The sequence below is a fragment of the Halichoeres trimaculatus genome, unplaced genomic scaffold, assembly GCF_033239565.1.
Source record: "Halichoeres trimaculatus isolate MK-OKI-2021-1 unplaced genomic scaffold, fHalTri1.1 fHalTri1_scaffold_23, whole genome shotgun sequence".
Lineage (NCBI taxonomy): Eukaryota > Metazoa > Chordata > Actinopteri > Labriformes > Labridae > Halichoeres > Halichoeres trimaculatus.
Window position 1 is genome coordinate 16598534 of NW_027437201.1, and position 21740 is coordinate 16620273.

Sequence of the window (21740 nt, forward strand, 5' to 3'; positions counted from 1 at the left end):
CAGGGGGACGGGCTAGCCTTGCCTTTTCGGAAGGTAATGATGTATTGATACAGCCCAGACTCATTAATTAACATCATAGGCTAGTCTTTTCCAATTGCCTAAACTTGACAAAGCTAGGTAGAGATTTTGCAAGTAATTTCAAATTGATGGAGCAATTTAATCTTGATTTTAACTTTTGATTTACTTGATGGAAACAATGAAAAAACATCAAATCACAAGTTTTAGCAGCTTGAGATCCAGAGTTGTTGTGGTTTTATTATGATAATAAAAAAACCTGATACCTGGAATTTAGATTACCTCATAATTCAGTCACAACTAACTCCCTAGGTTTCTGAAATCATCGTTTGTCCAGTCTGATTTGGTTTAGTGAAGTTCCCATCTGTCTATTTTCCCTCCCCTCAATCACCATTTCATCATGTCATTCACATCATTGGTCATCCCATCGGTCCTCCCTGTCTCTAACCATCCTGTTCGTCTGGCCCCTGGTCACACAGTGTCTCTGTACACGTGTGCAGGTAACAACTCCAACTGTAACGCTCTGACACACGGTGACATGGTCAGCCTGGACGAGGGTCGCTTCCCCGCGCTGGAGCTCAACAACCGACGGCTCTCGGTGAAGAACTCCTTCTGCAGGAAGAACGGCGTCTACACCAGGTCAGTGCTCTACGTCAGTGCTTCACGCTCACACAGCTTACAAAAAAAAAACTAAAATGTTAAACTGGAGGATTAATTAGCAGTCAGAATTGAATTAGCATACGGTGGATGAAATTGGTTTATCCATGGAAACTTAACCTTACGCCTGAAAATATTTCCAGCTTTGCTGACAAGAAAATAAACTCTTTGCTTCACAACTTGGATTTAAATTCACCTCAAGGCAGCAAATAAACAGACAAGCTATAAACTCTTTTTAATGAGCTTTGAAAGACTCGCAGCAGGCTGGGACCCTGACCCTGTTGAAAGCCAATCACTCATTCTGACACCTGGGCTGCAAACGCTGAATTCAAAGTCTCATTTTTTGGATCTGACGGAGTATTTTACATTAAATCTAACACACTGCTATGTTAAGAGTTGATTTAGAGACAGTTGAAAGGCTTGTCAGTACTTCATTGCCCTTTGTGTGATGGGATTTAAAGCAGACAGGTGTTCTCTGATGTTTCAAAGAAAGAGATTATTCTCGAGGTACCATTTCAAATTAGTATTAACTACAAACTCCCACAAGTTTAGTCAGAGCTGAAGTTTTTAGACGTAATTTTGCAGAGAGAGTAAATAAAGATGGTTAATGGGTCTCTACTTTTTCCTGGTGTACAAAAGTGAAGCCAAAATAAGTGAAACAACCCCACAAACTCTAAAACAGGTTCCTTTTGATCATGCAAGCAACTGAAATAAGGAAATAGCCTGTTACATCATATGCCTCTTTATAGCTGAGCTTGCACACTGAAAAAAACTTAGTAGAAAATATATGTTTTGGTTAAATCAACAAAAACAGACTCTAAAGACAGCAACAGTAATTTGGAAAAATGTTGTACATGTGGTATTGAATATTTTAGTTTGATCAATGTCCCAATTATTAAAATTAACTACTTTGTAACTTTTACTGCTGCAGATAAGCAAAGGGTCCTCCAAGTGTGTTGGCCTCACTTTTTGGGAGCTGGCACACCATCTGTCATTTTGATACAGTTCATGCTTGTGAGGTCAGTGTATGTTTTGTTAGTTGGATTTTCTGTTCAGAAAATTATATCCAAAAGCAAAGAACAAGTGGTTGTTTAATTTTGGTTTTCAAATTTAGAAATAAGATTGAAAAAACAATTGATTTTCATTTTCTATTTCCATAAACAGAAAAAAAAAATGTCAGTAGACAAAAACAGAAAGCACCTGTTTTTTTCATATTGCACAACTGGAGTTTGTCTTTCAAAGTAAGAGCGCCAGTCAGGACAGTCAAAAATCAACTGTTTTTTCGACTTTCATTTTTGAATTGTAAAATGAAAATCAAATAACCAATTGTTTTTTGTTTTATAGTATTGTTTTCTGAATGGAAAATCCAATCGCCAAAACATACACGGATCTTGTAAGAGGCTTAAAACAGCTTTTGTGGCACTTTATTGATCCAAACTTTCTTCTGTTGGAATTTTTTCTGACGACACTGAGAGTAGCATTTTATTTAAGAGCCATTTAAAGCGATGGATGCTTTATGTGTTGCTACCCCGTTGTACGGATTTAAAATCAGGAAGCTTAGAGCTGGATGCCAAATTATAAATGTTTTCCTGTGTGCCAGTATCTGCATGAGTCTGCATATCCATATTGTAAAAAGCACATTGTCTTCGAGATTTGCACACCTTTGTGTATTCGTAGGAGTGCAAGCGAGTGTGTCCTCGAGGAAAGATCAAAGCAGGCTGCAGGTCTTTGAGGAGCTTCCAGGGGGCTTCCCTGTTATGTCTCCAGCTTGAAGTGGGAGACCGGGAATGAAAGAATGCACAGATGTACTCTCACAACCAGCCGTCTTTGAACTCAGCCCAAAGCGGAGGAATCCAAATCCAGACACCTGAGCCTCCGATTACGGATTAATGCCACATCTTGATCTCCGGTCTCAGAATACCAAAGAGAGGGTGAAGTGCTCTGGCTTGACACCAGGATCAGAAATCAAACACATTCCTAATCCGGCTGTATCCATTGTGACTCAGAGCGGTGTCAGACTGCATATGATATTTGGGTTGGTTTTGGATGGAGGCTTCCTCTGAAAAGAGTCGATTTGCATGACTGTAAATTCAATCCCAGACACAGGGGAGTCAATGCAGGTCATTTCTGGGGACTGACAACTTAATCTGTCACTGCTTACATTGTCACTACTGTAAGAAGTTTTAAATGGAGTGTAAGAAAAGGAGAGTTACACCACATCTTTACCTTTGATTGACTATTTCTCACAGCACAAGGCTCATTCTTGTAAAAAATCAATTTGGACACAAATCCAGTTTCGACCAGAGTGATGGCTGAAGTACTCCCATTCTAAACTCAAGTGAAATACCTGAGAATAGAAAGACTCGTAGCTCTCATTCAACTTTTTATTTAAAGAGAAAAAGTACACACTCTACCTCTCCTCGCTACGTCTTGCCTCACATAACTCAAAAATTGGAGGATGTTTCTACCGGCTATTTTTCTTTGGAAGAACAGCACCAGGAAAATGAGATACAATGCATTTTCTAAAACGTGATAATCAGCGTAATCGAGAGTCTTTGAATCTCCTCCAACGCTCTCAACGTTTGTTGATTCTCTCTCCTCCATGTCCCTTCAGGATATCACAGACTTTATATTCGGTGGCTCAATCTGTGCTGGGGTTCTGCCTCCTGAAGCTGTTGTTTTGATAAATAAAGAAGGATTACCCACATCACTCCCATTTGGTTTTGTCCCATTCTCTGTAAGCAGTATGAAACCTTCTTTGACACTTCTGTTTGGGGTCTTGGGAGGTCCTGGTGAAGTAATTCAGTGTAGATTAACATGGTTTTAAACACTCTTGAGTGACAAAGCTCTTGAACACTTCAGACATGTTAATGAGTCCCCACAGGCGACTGTAGCGAGAGGAGTGCCTGATAATGAGTAAAGACCGCGGGCAGATTTGATTTCACCCCCTGGTTCTCATTTCTTACGCAACCCATTGCTGGCTGATTTTTTTCTTTCTGCAAGAGGATTAAGTGGACTCTCCTCTATCACTGATAAATAATTTACGCCTCACTCGACAGTGGATGAGAGTCAAGGAGGAGAGGTGAAAGTGGGCTGAGCTTTCTCCATGTTTTTAAACAGGCAGTTTATCATAATGTCCCAGCGGGCTCTCAATGGCATTTCTTCACATAGGCTGCAGCTCTTTGTTTGGCTGTGTGTGAGGAGGCCTCGCTGCAAGGACTGCTGAGGAATGCAGGTCGGGAAAGGTTATGTTGGAGGGTCCTTTGGGAAGAAGTGCAGATAGGAACTCAGGGCTGTGATTACAATTTTTGTGGTGATAATTTATCAGTGTGGAAAGTTTTTATTCAGAGCAAAAAACTGTATTAAAAAGAAAACGTGCTTAACTTTCACACTTGCATCCTCTGATTGCACCATCATATAGGCCATCTGAACCGTGCCCAAGCACGGTTCAGCCCGAGAGTCCAGTTCATTTGGTTAGTGTGACCTCAGACCGCAGGTGTACCTTGCTCAGGCACGTCATCGTTTTCAACAGTAGCAGAGCTGGGTTGGACCAAAATGACTTTAACATAAGCCAGAGAGTCACTAAAGTTGTAGCCGTGCTCTCTGTGTCTTATTGTACTGACCTGATGAGATCACGCTTTGTTCAAACAGATGCTTCACAATGACACAGGTGGGCCATACGTGTGCCTTAAAGCCCTGTGTCCACCAAGCGGTTCAGCTCGATCCGTCTCGGCAGGGCAGGCATTTTACGGCAAGGCCTCGACTAATCCTGGGACTGATCCCAAAATAACCGAGACGAGCCGTCCCACTTTTTCGGACCCTTACATAAGGGTGCCAGACTAAACCGATCCAATCCCAGAAGGTGGAACTACAACACTGCAGACAGTTGATTGGTCAGTAGGATCGTCACTTGCTGTGCGACAGTGGCTGCTGTATTTCTCCTTCGTTGAATTTCCTTGCGAGGTACATTGTGAGCCGCTGCTATGGCATCACACTATTATTTAACAGATGCGGCTTTCAGCATCTGGCTTATGTACCGCCTACCACGAGGGGGCACGGTTTGCTGTGGAAATGCGAGCGGAATCAGGCTTAGCCATACCAAACCATGCCAAACCGTACTGAACCAAACCGTCTGCTTGGCGGAAACGAGGCTCAAGTCTGGCTTATATTGGAGTACTGTGACCATGGGCGGTACTGGCCACCAGGGGAACGGCTTTTCAGGGGAACAATCATGCTTGTACGGCACATTTTGGGTGGCCGGAGTGGCCGCGCCCTTGGACACACTTTATAGCCCTGTTTCCATCAAGTGGTGTGGAATGTACCGGAACAGTTTGGGTTGGACCTAACCGTGCCCTTCTTGGTAGGTGGAGAGTAAGCTGCATGTTGATAGCTGCAGGTACATGGTTGTGTGACAGCAAATCAGTGCACCCCGCCCATAAATCCACCAAAAAAGTAAAAAACGCTACACGGTAAACAAAGAGCAATGATGTAAGACAAACAGCAACTCATCTTCTTTGTTATTTCCATGTGGCTCTTCATTACAAAGCAATTACAAGCTTTGTTTCAGAGAAGGCTGTGTGCTGCCAGGAGAAATACAGCAGCCGCTATAGCTTGGGAGGTGACGATTTTTTCAACCAATCAACAGGTTGCAGTGTTTCTAGCTCCACCTCCTGGGGACGGATTGGAAGGTTACCAAAAAAGTGGGACAGCAGGGGTTGATAATTTGGAGACCTGTCCCAGTTTTAGTCAAAAGAAATGCCACAAAAAAACTGCCATACCAAGACAAACCAAACTGAACCACTTGATGGGAACAGGGCTTTAGGCTCCTTAACTTTCACACTTGCACTGTCTACTTGTTCCTCTTGAGCGGAGATGCATGAAGAGATTCAAGGAACTATAGCGAATGAGAGAAGGAGTCAGGAAATTTGTTTAAGGTGACTTGAGACGTTCTTTCCTCTTGATGACGTTCATTACTGTGTCTCTGTTACCTGTTAAACAAACCACATTGTTTGAAATCCATAAAAAATAATGTCTAGAAGTCTAGAAACTTGAGCTCTGTATAAAATCCTCATGTATCCAGGGACACAAATATTACAGAAGCCAGCAAAAACCGTGTGAAGTTGCCAAAAAGTAGATTCTATGTATAAGTCTCACTCCTCCACTCAAGTAAAGTGAATTAATCTCCTTTAATACAACTCATTGAGCATAATTGAATTACAGCCGTCTTTGTGATTTCCCCGTGGAGTTCCCCATTTTTTATCCACTCAAAACCCCACCGCCCCTGGAGGAAACTGCTGGAATTCACCCACTACATTTCTGTCATGCTTTCAAAATATATTTATTTGGAAAATGCAAATGTGGTTCCGCCGTGTAAAGAGCTGCTGTGTGTATTTGCGGCTGCAGCTCCCAACAGCGGCTCTGGCGACCATCACTGAGGCCTGGAAAAACGAGCAGGAGTCAGTATGTCCCCGTGGTCCTGGCCAAACCAGCAGCAATCATCAGAAACAGATGGGTGTTTGTTTAGCAAGATGGGGACAGTGGAAAGTATGGAGGAGCTTTTTTTCATCTCTTATTTACTTAAAGAACCCCTGACGAGTGAAGCCGTTTTAGGAGATGTTTGCCTGATGTGTCAACTTCTTTCTGCCCTCATTCTGAATCCTTCAGTTTCACTTTTAAGCTTCAGGAAGCACCTCACCTTCCTCTCCTCAATCCCATCACTTACACTCTTTAAATTTACATCTAAATGATATATTTGATCGCCGCTGCATGCCTCCAACAGTTTAATCCGTGCCATCACTCGTGCCGGCTCTGATAACATTTGCCAGATCAAAACCCCGAGGCTGCCGTTTTGTTTGATGACCTCTCGAGCGCGGCGAGAGTTCAGCTTATAATTTAGTCACAAGGGCCCGGTGGTTTGACATTCCACAGCCCACAGTGAGGGCTCAATCAGGGGGAATTATTCATTCTAGGAGAGACTCGCTGTAGGCAGCCATCTCATGAGTGTCCCATGATTCTCATCAAACAGGGCTCCTACACACACACAGACACACACTCAGACAGTGATGCATGTGAAGTGCAGAGGAAGTCCAGCGTAGTGTCTCATACAAGTTTGGGAACCCTGGAGTCATCACAGAGCTGGATCTGTGTATGTGTCAGCCTCTGCTTTGATCTGATTTCTGGATTCAATAAAGAAGATGATGTTTGCATAATTCCAGCCTTCATCTCTCGGGTTACATTAGCAGTGTTTACACAGTAGGAAGGCTAGCACGACAACAAGGAGCAACACATCAGCTTAGCAGGTGTTCACAACAACAAAACACGGATTAGAGAAGAAGTGGAATGCACTTCTAGGGGAATGAAATCACAAAAGTTTGAGCAACATATAATAGAGTGACGAGTCAGATTTAACAACTCTGGAAACAGCAGCAATAATTTTTTACAAGTCGTAGCTGTAAGACAAAGAGTAAAAATATGGGAAATAAAGTAGTACGTGACCAACATTGTGAAAGTTCAAAGTTTTGATTGGCTGAGGCTTTATGTTATTACATTCACTGCTCTGCAAAGGCTCAAACATTCCTCATTAAGACAAAGTCTGCCTTGCGGTGATGATGCAAATTAATGCAGATGTGCAAGAGTCTGAAAACAAACGTAGTGGTGGAATTGCACAGCTAATGAAAGAACAGGCAAAAAGCTGAAGCAAACACCATACGATATGATGGCGTAGAAGGGCCTTTGTGTAAGAAGATAAAAAAGAGTTTGAGGAAAACAAATAATTGACGATAAAGTGGCTAACTTTTGAAAATAAAATCCAAACTTTGCAAGAAAAATTCAGTAAAACTTTATCAGAGACGCTCATCGCCTCCCACTTTTCAGATGTTCAACCTCATTGAATTATATTGTTTATTTTCCGCTTTTAGCATTCTTTTTTTTTCCTAAACCAATCCTAAATTTGGCACATCTATAGTTTTACATGCCTCCTTACTCTGTGTTGTGCCCTGTTTACTGTCTGCGCCTGTGGTGTAAACAGGATGTTCCAAGTGACACAAAGTGCTTTCTGTAAATACTGTCTTTCAAATCTGTGTTTCTCCCAAATTCACTTCTTTTATTCAAATATTTGACTTAACTCCCATATTTTTACAAGTTTAGGCGTTTGCTCTTGAAACATTACTCTTATCCTCTGGCTTTTTTTATTTCTTCATTTGTTTATTTTTTACAGCAGCCCCAGTACACCATCAAGACGAAAAGTCAAAAACACACATGCTGCAATAAGAGATTGAGGCAGACTTGAACCTTTTTGTTACCATTTAAATCTTTTTTTAAGGCTTTATCCTCCTTAAAAGACACACAGCAGACCTGAAAAGTCATTTACTGTGTACTTTGTCAATCACTCTCTGTTTAGAGGCCAGGTTTGTTTTGAAAGCTGACTTTGGCTGACAGTCTTCGACAGTTGACAGAAGCAGCAGAGACAACAGGGTGATAAAATGATGTACAGCTGGAGAATTTCAGAAATAACTCAGAAGTATATCAGAATATCTTCAGAAATGATGCCTGACTAACAGAGTAAAAAATGTGTAAAATTATAACAAGTATGATCGTTTGAAGCTGAAAAAGGTGTCAGTCTGTGAAGTTAGGCGTTCCCTGTCCTCAGCATTTATTTAAAAGAATAGAAATAAGAATAAAAAGACCAATGTGGTACTTCACTGGAATTATACGTCATATTTCCTTTGGTTAAGGTCAACAACCTATTGAATTATTCTGACAGCCTGTCTTCATCCTTCAGATCTCCCCCAAGGCCCAGTCCAGGCAGCCTTCACTATTCAGACGAGGACGTCAGCACAAAGTACAACGACCTGATCCCTGCAGAGAGCAGCAGCCTCACCGAAAAACCCTCGGAAATCTCGGATTCACAGGTGCTGCATCAACTTTTCAACATCTTGTGCTATCTGTCTTTGAACGAAAGCTTCATTCTGCCTGCATAAAGTGTCTCTGTTATATGTGTCTGTTCCTGTCCACTGTCCGTGTGCCCGCTGCCATCTCTTTGAATTCCTCAGGAATTCAGCTCTGCATCGTCTGCCTTGTTGTCAACCCATACTGTCCACATGATGTCCCTTTTCTCTGTCACAGATCTGAACACCATTAGCCTGAGCTACAGTAATGCACACAGAGAGATGAGAGATTAATGACTCTGCACACAGGCTGTAAAGCACTTTTTAAACCAGGCGCTGACCTGTGGAGAATGTCGCTCTGGAAACATCCACCTGTGATCCAGGCCACTGCACTCAGCCACAGCACGCGTTACGTAAGAGAGTGCAGGGCAGACGCTCTCTGCTAAACAGATTCTAGTGCTAGGGTCCAGCCAGGAAGTCTGAGAAACTTTCCTTTCTGAATTTCCAGTTAGTCAAGTTAAAATCTCTAAAGATCTCTGGAATACTTTAGCAGCTTGCACCATTAGCACTTTTGGAAGTTGAAAACCTAAGTTTTGAAGCTCCTGAATTTTTAAAGTCCTCTAAGCAGACACCGTCTTTACTCTGAGATGATCAGTGGCTGATTCTGGGATGTCGAACTTTTAGCATCAGCTTAACAAACTTCCTCTCAAACAGCAAGTCTAACCCTCAAACTTTGACTTTCCCTCTCTTTTTTGTGTTTCTTAAATTTCTCGATTTCTTTTCCCTTCTTCATCCAAACAGTTTCAGTCTCTATATCTTAAAAACATATACTTGTTTTTCCCTCCTCTCTCAGCTCTCTGTGGTTTCAGTTGAACCATCTCCCAGTTTGTAGTCTGGTTTTGATCCCAGTCAGATGAAAGCGCCAGTATGGGGGAAGTGGTCTTGAACTCTGTTGCTTCAGTGCTTTCTTTCATCTTGGAATTCTTCACTCTAGGCAATTCCCAAATTATCTGTGCCCGTCTCTCAGCTCGGTACGTCCCTGGTGCGAATTCCACAGCCAGAAATCTCTCTCCACCTGGCCTTATCAGGACCTGAGTCCTACTTCCAGATCAAATGAAAATCTCCCCACAATGAATCACTACAGACAGGAGCTGTCACAGCACGATAACATCCCCCTCCACTGAATCATTTCGTCATTTCATCGCTCCTCTGACATATCTACCGCTCACACTTGTGTGTTGTCAAACACGGCCGTACTGTAGTAACCGGGGGAGCGCGACGCCTGCCTGCCTGCCTGTCTGCTGCCACACGGCACAGTCACAAACCAAAGTTGTCTTTGATGGGCTGAAACACACAGAGCTCTGCCTGTTACCCTGGGGCTCCTCTGCCATGCCCATGACAGGCCACCGTATCAGCACCCAGCGGTGCTGCGGAGACACCCAGGAATGCTCTTTGAAGTTTTATTGAGTGGATAACTCTGAGCTATCAGTAAGTCATTGTGCTGTCTGTCCTTTTTAATCCACCAAGCCTCCACCAGCAGGTATAAGTTGACTATTGTGCTCCTGCTCAAGAGCGGATTTGGAAGGAGCTAACACAGACTTGGCAAAGCAACAAGGCCGCCATTAGCACTCTGCTCCCCTGCAGCTCCTCCCTTATTGACTCCTTTTCCTTTGCAGTAGAGGCCTTCTCTGTCTTTTTCACATCTGTGTGGCAACGTCTTTGTGTGTCATTAAAGGCCGAAACCAGCTGAAGACAGATGATCTCATCTCTGAGTCAGAGATTGTAGATCCTGCTCTCTGCAGAGCGGCATTCCTCTGGAGAGGGAAATGAAAATGTCCTGCTTTCACTCAGAGTATCTCTGTCTTTCTCCACCCTCTCCACCCCCTTGTTCCTCTATTTACTGCTGCTTTTCTGGCTGGTGCTCAACTGAGAACACTGTCTGAAATGTTTGGATCGTCTCTAGTGACAACATACAACTTTAAAACAAACTCCGTCTGAAGTATGATGTCATGACCCAGATTTAAGGGAAATTGTGACCTCAAATAAATGAGATTGTATTTGTAATAATGTTAAAGTATCTAAGAGGACGCTACAGAGGGACACACATGGAAACTGGCTTTATGAAACTATAGACAGGTGGCACATTAGAGAGGGATGATGGAATAGGGAAGCATCTACTTTTGCCCGACAAAGCTTTAAATCCCTTGATTACAGTTGTTTTGATTAGACAGCGTACATTCTGCTGGTACGAGCTTCTAAAGAGGTCAGTATTCTCACTTTGATGGTGACAGAACACGACTTGGCTGTGATATAGTCGGGATAAAAAAAAAAATCCAAACATATTGTCCCCTTCAAGCTTTTCCCCACGAGTCCCCACCATCAATGTCTCTGGACTCTTAAATCCCTCGCCTCCAGTCCGCCATGTACTGTTATTGTCATTGTCTCTGGGGACCCCTGCTGTGTCCATTTCATCAATGAGAGTCACATAGACAGCCCCCCTCCCCCTTCTCCCTCCTCTTCGCAATAATCCATAACCAGAGGACAAAGGACTGACCCACTCTGTGGTATTGAGGTATGCAGTCATTTTGGGGAGGGGGGTGGGGAGGATGCTGGCTTTGAGATTGTTGTTGCAGTCTTATGCCAGTATATAAACCATAGGAGGAGAAATTATGAGGTTATTGATCCAGCCAAAGGGCAGCTGTGTGGGAACAATTTAGGCCTCACTGTAGAAAAAAGTATCAGATAAGTGAGATAACAGCTGTATGATGGTCTGAACTCTCCGGTCTGTTGTTTGCATGTGCAAAGAGCAGCAGCTTTATTGTCCTGAAGATAAATTTAACTACTGTCAAAAGGTTTTCGCCAGATAATTGGATAGATTTCTTAATCTCTTTCTGCGCCTAATTGAACATCTTAATGATGAAATAATGTTTAATAATTGTCACTGGCAGGCTGCTTTGTGTCTGTCTTACACATATCCTTGCATAAATGAGACGGTTGTTCTCTTGGGGGCTGAGGTGCACTGCTGCATTTCATGCCTTAAGTCTGCTTCTTTCTCAGCATTCAGATCGAGTAATTAGGTTGTAATGAGCTGGAGTGAGGAGCAGTTTCACAAGTCATGCTGCCCCAGAAGCAAACTGTCAAGCGCAACCACTTTCAGCGCCTCGTTTGGGTCTTTGAGTTATTTCTGGTGAAGAGTTTTGATGAACCAAATCAAAGGCTGACAGATGGAATTTATGTCTGTCTGTGTATTTAACATTTTAAGAGGGTGAGAGGGCTGCTGGAATAGACATTAGAGAATATGTCAGTCTTGGTGAGTCACCCACGAGTTTCACCCAGAGTGACGCCGAAGGATGGTGGTGATCATATTGGAAATTATGACTACGACTAACTCATTTCTTTTGCTTTTCTAATAACCAGCCAAAGGAGACACTGAGGCCATAGCCATGCTGCCTTACTAGCAGCCATAATATGCCCATCTGTCAGTCAAATCATCCACAAACCTGATCATGCTGCACTCTTACAGGCCCTTAGAAAAGGCGTAAGAAATACAGAAACAACAAAAAGAAAAAAAACTTGTTAACATGTTTAATTCAGCCTGATACAGCCTTTTTAATATGGGACTTTAATAGGAAGCTCTTGGCTTTTGGCCCCAGCCTCAAGTGGACACTTGAGGAACTGCAGTTTGTTATTGTTGTTAATGTCAAAGTGGTCATTGATTTAAGCCAACAGTTAACAAGTTCTTCTATGTTCACAAAGTTAAATTTGTCAGATGTTTACACCATGATACAATGGCAGAAAAAAACATGCTAATACAATGCTGGCAGTTAGCAACAATGCTATAAGTAGCATAAAGGAAAAGAAAATAAAGTAGAACATAAATTTGAATTATTTGAATCTACCCATCCACCCTTCACAGCTCCTGTCTTTTCAATGTCTGGTACAGCTATTCATTACCCACCCAAGCTGCCAAACTCCTTGCTGCTAGCTAGCTAACAGATATTTAGCACAATGCCCTACCTTTCACAAAACTTATATTCTTGCAACAGAGCTCACTTCAAAACTTTCAGCATCATACGAGTTGGAAAGTTTTCCCCTGAAAAGTATTTTTTGATTCTATCCACAGTCCAACCTTGTACCTCTTCACAAGCACTCAAACTTCTCTTTTGTCAGAGCTGGTCTAAAAGATGCCCCTACAACAGTCTAGGTGCAGTTCCTTAGTGGATATTTATTTTGTTTTTCTGTAAAACTCAACCAATAAATATTTGGCGGACTGATGCACTTTTCATCAACATACCACTGGTAGATTATTAAAGAGCAACCCCAGAGTCAGAACATCTGTTGCACACACTCCACATCCAAGCAGCGTCGGACTGTGTCAACACTTGGTCTGCACTGCCTCTTCCCCGCTGCAGCAAACAGCGCATTAGTGTTGTTCCATCCCTCCATGCAGCGCTAATGCTTTTGGAGTGAGGTAATGCTGCTTGAAGTGGCTCAGTATGTCTTGTTGGTCCGCTGTGAATGGATCTCGTTATTGTGTTGCTAAACACACTGGCATGGCCGGAATGCCTTTCAACGCTGGTTGGTCTCAAGTGTTTACAACCAGAGGGGGCAATATTAGTAAAGGACAACAAGCACCCACGCACAGCCAATTAGGCATCTGACACTCCTACGCTCCATATGGTGATAAAGAACAATCTGAAAGTAAGGACGAAAACTTCTGAGTGACGATCCAGACCTTGCTGAGCAGAGCGTCTGCATTTGATTCTTTTGAGGAGAAATGAGAGTAAAGGGGAGGGGGATCACTTTCCTTTGTTTAGAACCAAAGCAGGACAGAAAAGCTGTTTCTTGTTCCCATAATTCAACACAAGCATTGTTCTGTTTGGACTTTTTTAAATGCTGCTGACAACTAGAAAGGAAAGCTTTCATATAGGGGGTTGGCACAGCAGACATAAAGCATGTACCGCTGAGGGAAATCTGAGCCCATAGCCATATGTATCACATATGTGCAGTGCTCTGGAGTGTGTCCTTGTAGTGCTTGCCTGCAGCTATGTTTCTGTATGAGATGATGAAGCGTGATTATATGAAAGTAGAAAAAAAGACACTGAGACAGACATAATAATCAGCACCATCTCTGCAGTCTGCTGTTCTGAAAAGAAAAGGCCTTTGTTGCTTTCCCGAAGCAACTAATGCTCCAATCAACCGCTCAGGGATTTTACCTGATGACCAATCTGGCAGAGTCGACGTTGCATTAGCTCATTGCACCAAGGTGATTCATCTCAGACCAGCCGGCCAAATTGCTTGATTCTCTCATAGCTATTAGCGAACAATGAGCAATCCCGCCTGAGTGTTCGATGATCACATTGCTACTTGTTAGATACACAGAATTAGCCTTGACTTATAAGCAGTAATGTTTCAAGCTCAATTTGCAATAAGGTGAAAGGTTGATGACAAGAATTTGCTCTGGATTATTCCTGTCTTTGGATTTACAGGTAATTTTAAAAAATTTGAGGACCAAACATGTTAAGTTGTCAAAAATAAGAAAAAGATGTCTAGAGACCAAAACTGTGTTTTATCCCAGGCTGAAAACATGATTTTGATGTAGAAACAGGCTTTAATATGGACTCAAATGAGGTTTCCTTGATTTTTGGCACCTGCGTCTTGTGGACACATGAGGAACTGCTGTTTTTGTATGTCCAGAATGGCTTCCTTATTTTTAGTACCAGAGGTTGCCACTTGGCTTACACCAACTAAACAAGTTTTAAAGTCTTTACAGTCCTTAAAGTCATCAGTTTAGGCCAGTAGCTTGATAAAAATTAAATGTGTAAGCAACATTCACAAGTATAACATTCTGTACTGTCCATTAATCAACTAATCGTTAAGATATATGGCAATTTCCACCAAAAATCATTGGTAGTTGAAATGGTAGTTTAGGCAACTACTCCCACAAACAACCCAAAGACCCTACTGTGTGTTTATGACATACTGTCTGTATGCTATCCTCATCCTCATGACAGAGCCATTTGAATCATTCTGTTACGGTGATGTACTGTAAAACCCATTGTTTTGTTCACCCATAGGAGGCGCTGGTGTTTTCATATGGAACAGGTGGCCTACATACACTTCCACTGCATTTGGTGAGGTTCCTGTGGCTGCCTGCTTTCAATGTCTGTAGCCTGATAGGTGACTGGTTCCCTAAGCAAGTCCGATCCCATCCAATCTTCCCCCTCAGATTGTCATTGTAGGTTTAAGTCCTCTGCAACACACCACATCACCTGCTCCCGACATGGATACAAAGACCCTGAACATGTAGTTGATCTAGTGACTGATTACCTTGAATCTGATGAGATCATTTGACCTTTGCCTTCATGTGTTGATGATCATTTACAATGCACGCTTCATTGACTCATCATCCTTCCGTTATCATGCTTCGACCATTTTTGATCATAGTTGGTGTCTATGTTTCCTGTGATGTGCTGTACATGTTAGTGTGTGTGCATGTGTGAATGTTTAAACGGGTATAATTGTGAATTTGTTCAGAATAATTCAATAACCTCATGATCATTTACATTTGTAGCCACAGCATCTCTAACTACCCCACATGGAAACACTGCAGACACTACTGAATACTGACTCCATGAATGAACTCTTTCTTTCTGTCACGTCACAGGGAAGCGACAGCGAGTACGAAGTAGACCCCAACCGACAGAAGACCCACTCCTTTGTCAACCACTACATCAGCGACCCCACCTACTACAACTCTTGGCGCCGGCAGCAGAAAGGCATATCTCGTGTGCAGGCCTACAGCTACACCGAGTCCGAGGCAGGGGACCCGGATCACTCCGTCTGTGCCGCGCCACCACTTCCTCCTCTACCACCACTCCCTCCTCAGCTTAGTTCACCCAGCCCCCAGCCTCAGCAAGCCCAGGGCCAGCCCCAGGGCCAGGGGAGCCTGTTTAGGCCTAAAGGTAGCCGGACTCCCACCCCTTCCCAGCAGAGCGCCAACAACCCCAGCCAGCACAACACCCTCTACAGGCCACCGAGCAGCCTAGCACCCGGCTCACGGGCCCCTATTGCTGGATTCTCCTCTTTTGTGTGAAAAATGCTGAAAAGGACTTCGCAGTTCCTGGAAATATCAACCCATCTTGTGTTGATGGAAAACATGACAACACAAATTCAATCCAATCAAGTCTTTTATGCCTTTTTTAAATTTCATTACTTTTTTATCAGTTGTTTTTTTTTAGTTGGGCTTGAACAAAACTATGAGACTCGCTGTTTTCGCGCAGTTTTTATCTGTTAAATGTGTAGAAGTGTGTGTGAAGATATGTTTTGTCACAAGATGATAAAATACTCACATCTGTTCATTTTTACTTTTGCTTTTTTTAGCTTTTTGCATGACTTTCTTTTCTCCTTTATTTTATTACGCTTCTTTGAACAAATTCAAATGATACTATCTGATTCTGTACAAAGCCACAAGAATCTTTGGAGAAACACACACATTTAAATATATATACATACATATATATATGGATATAAAGTAGATGTACCTAGAGGACAAAATTAAGCCAATGCAGATTGTGCATTGAAGGAGAAGATTACGATGGAGCCATAATGTGGAAGTGAAAGGACAAGTGTTTGTTTGGAGCGGATGAACTGGATGTATAAAGGAAGAGATAAAAGACAGACATGGATGTGGGATTCATGCCAAATCAAACAGATTTTACCGTGTTGGCCCGGGGAGTCTAAAGCAAACATTAGTGCAACAATCATGCATTTTCCATGGACGCAGCTCTCTGGCCTATTGCACACAAATACAACAACTTTTTGGCCACAGAGGGCCAAAATGTGAAGACTCTTGTGCCTGAGAGGTCTTTTCAGATATATGAAGCGAGTGTATATCTGTTAAAGTGAAAGTGTTGAAGTCTTTTTGTGAGTGTGTTACAGTGGATCAAAGATGCCTTGATAGAGAAACACTTATTTATGATATCCGGCACCATATGTGACTGAACTGCTGATGGTGCCCTTTGACTGTGGCATCTTAATGGCTCGCCTCGTGCATCGAGAGCCTTCTTTTAATCCTGACGGATGTGGGCTGTGAATAAATTTGCATACACAACCCATATTTTTTCACCCTTTGCCGGCTCACACACACACACACACACACATCAGTCTCATTCTGCAAACGTCTACTGAGACCCAGCCTGGGAGTGTCAGAACAGTCTGAAACAGCCTGGGACACTCACATGTGGGCACAGCTGCTGGTTCTGCTAAATGGTAACTGTGTGATTTTGATAAGAGATGTTTTTTTTTCCTGTTTCCTCCCCCCTGCTAGCTGACGCCTCTCTGTTACTGATCACTATCATGGGGCAGCGCTGAACCTGCGCCAAGAGATGATGTCATTGAGTTTCACCTCTTTCCCTTTTGTGTAATCAGCCACTGCGTAATCTTCAGGTGTGACTGTACTGTCCCGGATGCTAACGCTTGTGTGTGAGTATGTGAGTGACTCCACTTCTCGTGCATAAGCTTTACAGATCATTCAGTGTGTGTCTGGTTATAAAGAGATTGTCCTGCAGCATCTGTAAACCTGCCTGGTGTAACGCTACTGAAGGCTGCCAGAAAGGTGCACACACACACACAATGCTTTAGTGACGACTAAGTGGTGTGTTCCTAGTTTTCATTGCTCCCAAAAAAAGGATTAAAAAATGTCATCTTTTTTTATTTAATCTCTGTGGGGTGATTACATTGTACGCATCAGCTTATCATGCAGAATCTGAATGAATATATGATCACAAAACATTTCTGAAATAAATTATTTTTGAATGTTAGCAGTGCTGGTGATCCATTTCAGACTGTATCTGTGGAAAACATCAAAACACAAGTATTAAGCCTTCAAAGGGGCTGTGAGGAGTTTCTAAGTGATCTTGAAAAAGTCTCTCTTCTAGATATCAAATATCCAATACAGGTTATTTCAAAATGTCATTTCTTAGCTTAGCTTCTTAGCTGGATTGAGCAGGACCTGATTGATTTACAGCATTTCAAAGTCTCTATAACAACACCACGCCAGCTGACAAAGTTTAGTGGTGAGGAGAGAGGTCATTTTTTTTCTTTGCTGAAAATGATTTATTGGATTAATGATGTTGGAATAGTGGACACTGGAGCCTAACTGTCGGACAGAAAAAGGACAAATAAGCAGAAAAAGCTAAACAGTAAAGTGATTGAGCACAAGCTAAAGGCTAAAAAACAAACTAAATGCTAATGTACAGGTCAAAGGCTAAAAAACTAGTCAGAGACTGAAACATGGGTTAAAGGCTGAGACAGGAGCTAAAGGCTGAAACATGGGTAAAAGGCTAAAACACAAGCTAAAGGCTGAAATATGAGCTAAAGGCTAAAAAAAACTAGCCAGAGGCTAAAACGCAGGTTAAAGGCTGAAACACGAGCTAAAGGCTAAAATATGAGATAAAGGCTAAAACACGAGTAAAGGCTAAAAGAACAGCTAAAGGCTAAAACACGGGTTTAGGGCTAAAGCACAAGCTAAAGGCTAAAACACAAGCTAAGTTGCTTGTAATAATGTTCATTCCAACCCACAGTCAGCAGTTATTCCGCAGTGGTCTGTTCAAACTTGAGTCTTTAAATAAAATGAAAAGTGAAGTTACATTAGCTCTGCTTGGTAGATGACTGTCAAGACATAATCTGGATTCACAAAGATTACACATTACAGACTTATCTGAGAGCACTGAGCCTTGAGTAGCACTAGTTATAGCTGGCTACTAAACTAAGGTACAAACTGACAGTTTGCTTTTTGTCATGTTTCAAACAATTTTTGATAAATACCTTACCTTGTCACATTGTATACTATAAAAAGTTGGCTTGAACAAAGAAATTTGTTTTAAAGGAAAGATCTGATCTCCATTCATTTCCAAAACACACCTTTTAAAGAGTTGCATCTTCATGACAGGTGTCTCTGCAGTTTATAACAGATCCTCCTCACAGTCTTTTTAATAACATTAAGATAATGTAAGTTTTCTCTGTTCTCTTCTCATTTTCCTCATTAAACAGGAATGTCAGTGGAATACAGCATACAGCCTGATGGGTGGTGAGCTTTATCTCATACAGACTTCTTGCCTTTGCTCTACCTTGTCCACAGGGGTTGCCATCAACACAAACCTAAACAGGCTATTTTAGTCTGCCTTCTGTATCTGTAGGCAAACTGTGAATGAGTTAAGCACTCAGAACATCAGAGAAAGACATTCAAACATGAGCGAACATGAATTCTGCAGAGGTTTGAATATAAATGCTCACTGTACGAACATGGGTACAATCTGTCAAAGGCTCATTAGATGATGAAATTGCACCTAACCTCTGCGTTACACAGAGCAGCAGTAAATTGGATCAGTGTAGATGCTGTGAAATCCTGTTATCTGCAAATGTCCCCTCCTGACTGTTTCATCTTCCTCTGTGCGCCCTTATAACCATAACCCATTAGCATTTGTTCTTCGGTCGACTGAACAGGCTCGGCTGGCACTTTAAACCCATCATATCACTCATAAAGTGATATTTATTTGAGTTTAAGGCATAAGGGACATAACGGACTGTGAGAAAGTTTCTATATTAGCACATATTTGTAGTGCAGGAGGATGTGTACTGTGTCAGATGGTGTTAGATTCTAATTGGATCAGAGTCAACTTGATCCAGGGCTAACCCACTAAACACATCGGCATGAGAAAAGAGGAGATTAAATGGGACGGGACAGAACAGGGAATTGGAGCGAGCATGACCAAAGCGCTAATCTCTTTTTTGGAAACACATGGGAAATGTCTCTTTGACAAAAGAATGACAGACAGGGGGTATTTCACTCGCTAAAATGTTCATTTCCCTGTGTCCCTGTCTTTCTGTCTCCCTCAGGAAGTGAATGACAGCAAAGAGTGAGCTGGTGGTCCCTGCTAAAAAGGGAGCCCAAAGGTACTTAATAGCCCCAATGAGCTTTGAGAACCTCACAGTCGGAATATTAAAGGCTTCAGACAGAAGGTGTGGTTCAAAGGAGTTTCAAACCCTGAATTTAATTGCCTCATTTGTGAGCTTCACTGAGGGTGGTTTGGGGATTGAAGGGGAATACACCGACAGTTGGAGAAAGGATACTAATTTGAAAAAAGGCATGTTGAATGTCCTCCTAATGTGGCATTTGCTGGATGTTTAAATCTGTTCCTTGCTTAATGTGCATTATGGGAAACAGCCATATTGTTCGGTCTCTTTCCCCCAGCCTGTCTCACTCTCACTTTACTTGCAGACACAAGTTTCCAAAGTCAGAGTTTAAACAAGATCCACTTTCTCGGGCAACTGGATATTGTGACACAAATTACTGAAATAGTTCCATAAAGCCATATTTGGAAACAATTATTTCTATCCCTCTTGGATTGTCAAGTTGACCACCAGCTATTAAGAGTCCCTCGTGTCCCCATTTCTCACTGTAGCCTTTCGAGGAAGTATGGGTTATATAACACGAAGCCACACAAGGAAGCAATAATTGAATAAGGGGCCTGCTGCAGGGTTATGCACCATCAAAGTTTTGTGTTCCTGCAAACCCTATACTCAAGCTCCAAAGGACCCAAACAGAGCTGCCTGTAAAACTCTGCACCACTAATTGGTCTGTCATGAAATAATAAAAGAAGTCATGTTATTTACCTGTGGGCGACTCAGTAAGGTAGGCGTTACTGGTTGCAACGAAAGCTAAAGTTCACACCTGGGAGCCAGATGACACGCTCAGTTTTACATGACCTGAATGTGTTTTGCATCAAAGGTTGTAATTTGGCTTTGTGTGTGCGCATTAAAAGCCATTTATATGAAACCAGGAAATCGTCAAAAATAATTGGAGAAAAGGGCGCTGGGTCCACTGTAATAACCTCTTTTGATAATAGGAATTAGTCAAATTATAAATCACTGTGTCCGGACCTTTAATCATCGTAATGACTGCTCTGCAGTACATTTGCCTAAATGCCACAAATCATAAGTGAGTAGAGCATTAATAATTGCTGATTTTTATGGACTCTGCTCAGGCTCATATGGAACAATTTCATCTAATAAGTTGAATAAATAAACCAAAAGCAAAATGCTGGCCTCTAATGCAGAACATGTTCTTGTTGTTGTTATTTGTGCAGTGTCATGCAACATTTTTGCATAAAAGAAAGGCTTTAATGTTACATAAAAGCGTACAGATTTACTTAGGCATATCTAAGGTTATTCCAGTAGACCAAAAACAACAACAACACAATACGGTTCAACAGCTTTTAAACCTTCCTCAGAAGTTACTCTTAGAACTAAAAAGTAATGTTAAAAGCAGGACATAAGATGAAACAGGGATAGTTTAACCTTTTAAGAAACCTATTTTTGTAGAGAGATTGCATCTGCTATTCGTGTACCACACAGACAGCAAACAGGGGAGAATTGCGAGCCAAGCTCTGTTGAAGGAAAATTTGACCTACCCACCAACTCTTAAATTCAGCCTGTAAACAGGTTTATTAATGCTGCAAAAGTCTGCATTTATGCCTTGGTGTGTGTATGTTGTTTTTCTGTGATTCTGCAGCCAGTCTTGAGTGAAATCTTATAGAACACAGATTTTAGCACTTCCACATCAGCTTCATATTTTTGGACCAGAGGTTGCTGCTCTAACCAGAATCAGAAGTAGATATCTATTTCATGGCTTTTCCATTAGTTTCTTGGCGATCTCATGAGGACCACCTGCTTCCAGAAAGTAATAAGAACGACAAATGAGTCAATAAGGGAGCTTTAAGAGCACTGATCAACTAATTTTGGTGCTTTCAGGCAGATCCAAGCTGGATGTGCTCCTCTTTATTAGTTGCTTAGACTTTTAAAAGCAAACTGTTTTGTTTAGTTTTTATACAGGTGTTAAAATTGTAAGAAGAGGGGTTTAAAAAGCCAAAGTGTTCCTTTTCTTTAGCTTTGAATGCCTCATTGTTTTGTGTCTCAACCAAACCATTTGAAGCTCTTATTTCATCTCCATTAGGACAGAGGCCTGGGATCCCCTCCAACTTGAAGTTCAGCCCATTGTTTTGTATTGTGGTTAAATGGGGTCCTGTCCCTTTAAACCGCAGCAGGAGGCGGCGCTCCCGGCTCACGAGGGGAGGGGAGATGACGGGAGGGGGAGGGGCCGCTTTGTACGCCACACAGATG

The 21740-nt window shown here is 42.1% G+C and overlaps 1 protein-coding gene across 3 annotated transcripts in view; it reads left to right on the forward strand.

Annotated features, from left to right (window-relative positions):
• The window catches only part of sdk2b (sidekick cell adhesion molecule 2b), a 329027-nt gene extending 311487 nt beyond the window's left edge, over positions 1 to 17540 (forward strand). For 2 of the 3 annotated variants that reach the window (XM_074662915.1, XM_074662916.1), the window contains exons 43-45: positions 516 to 654; positions 8453 to 8582; positions 15226 to 17538. In XM_074662915.1, coding sequence (XP_074519016.1) covers positions 516 to 654; positions 8453 to 8582; positions 15226 to 15654 — 698 coding nt within the window. In that variant the 3' untranslated portion in view covers positions 15655 to 17538. Of the gene's footprint in view, positions 1 to 515; positions 655 to 8452; positions 8583 to 14635; positions 14693 to 15225 lie in introns of all 3 variants that reach the window. The other variant, XM_074662914.1, reaches the window with a different exon arrangement.
• Positions 17541 to 21740: the final 4200 nt, after the last annotated feature.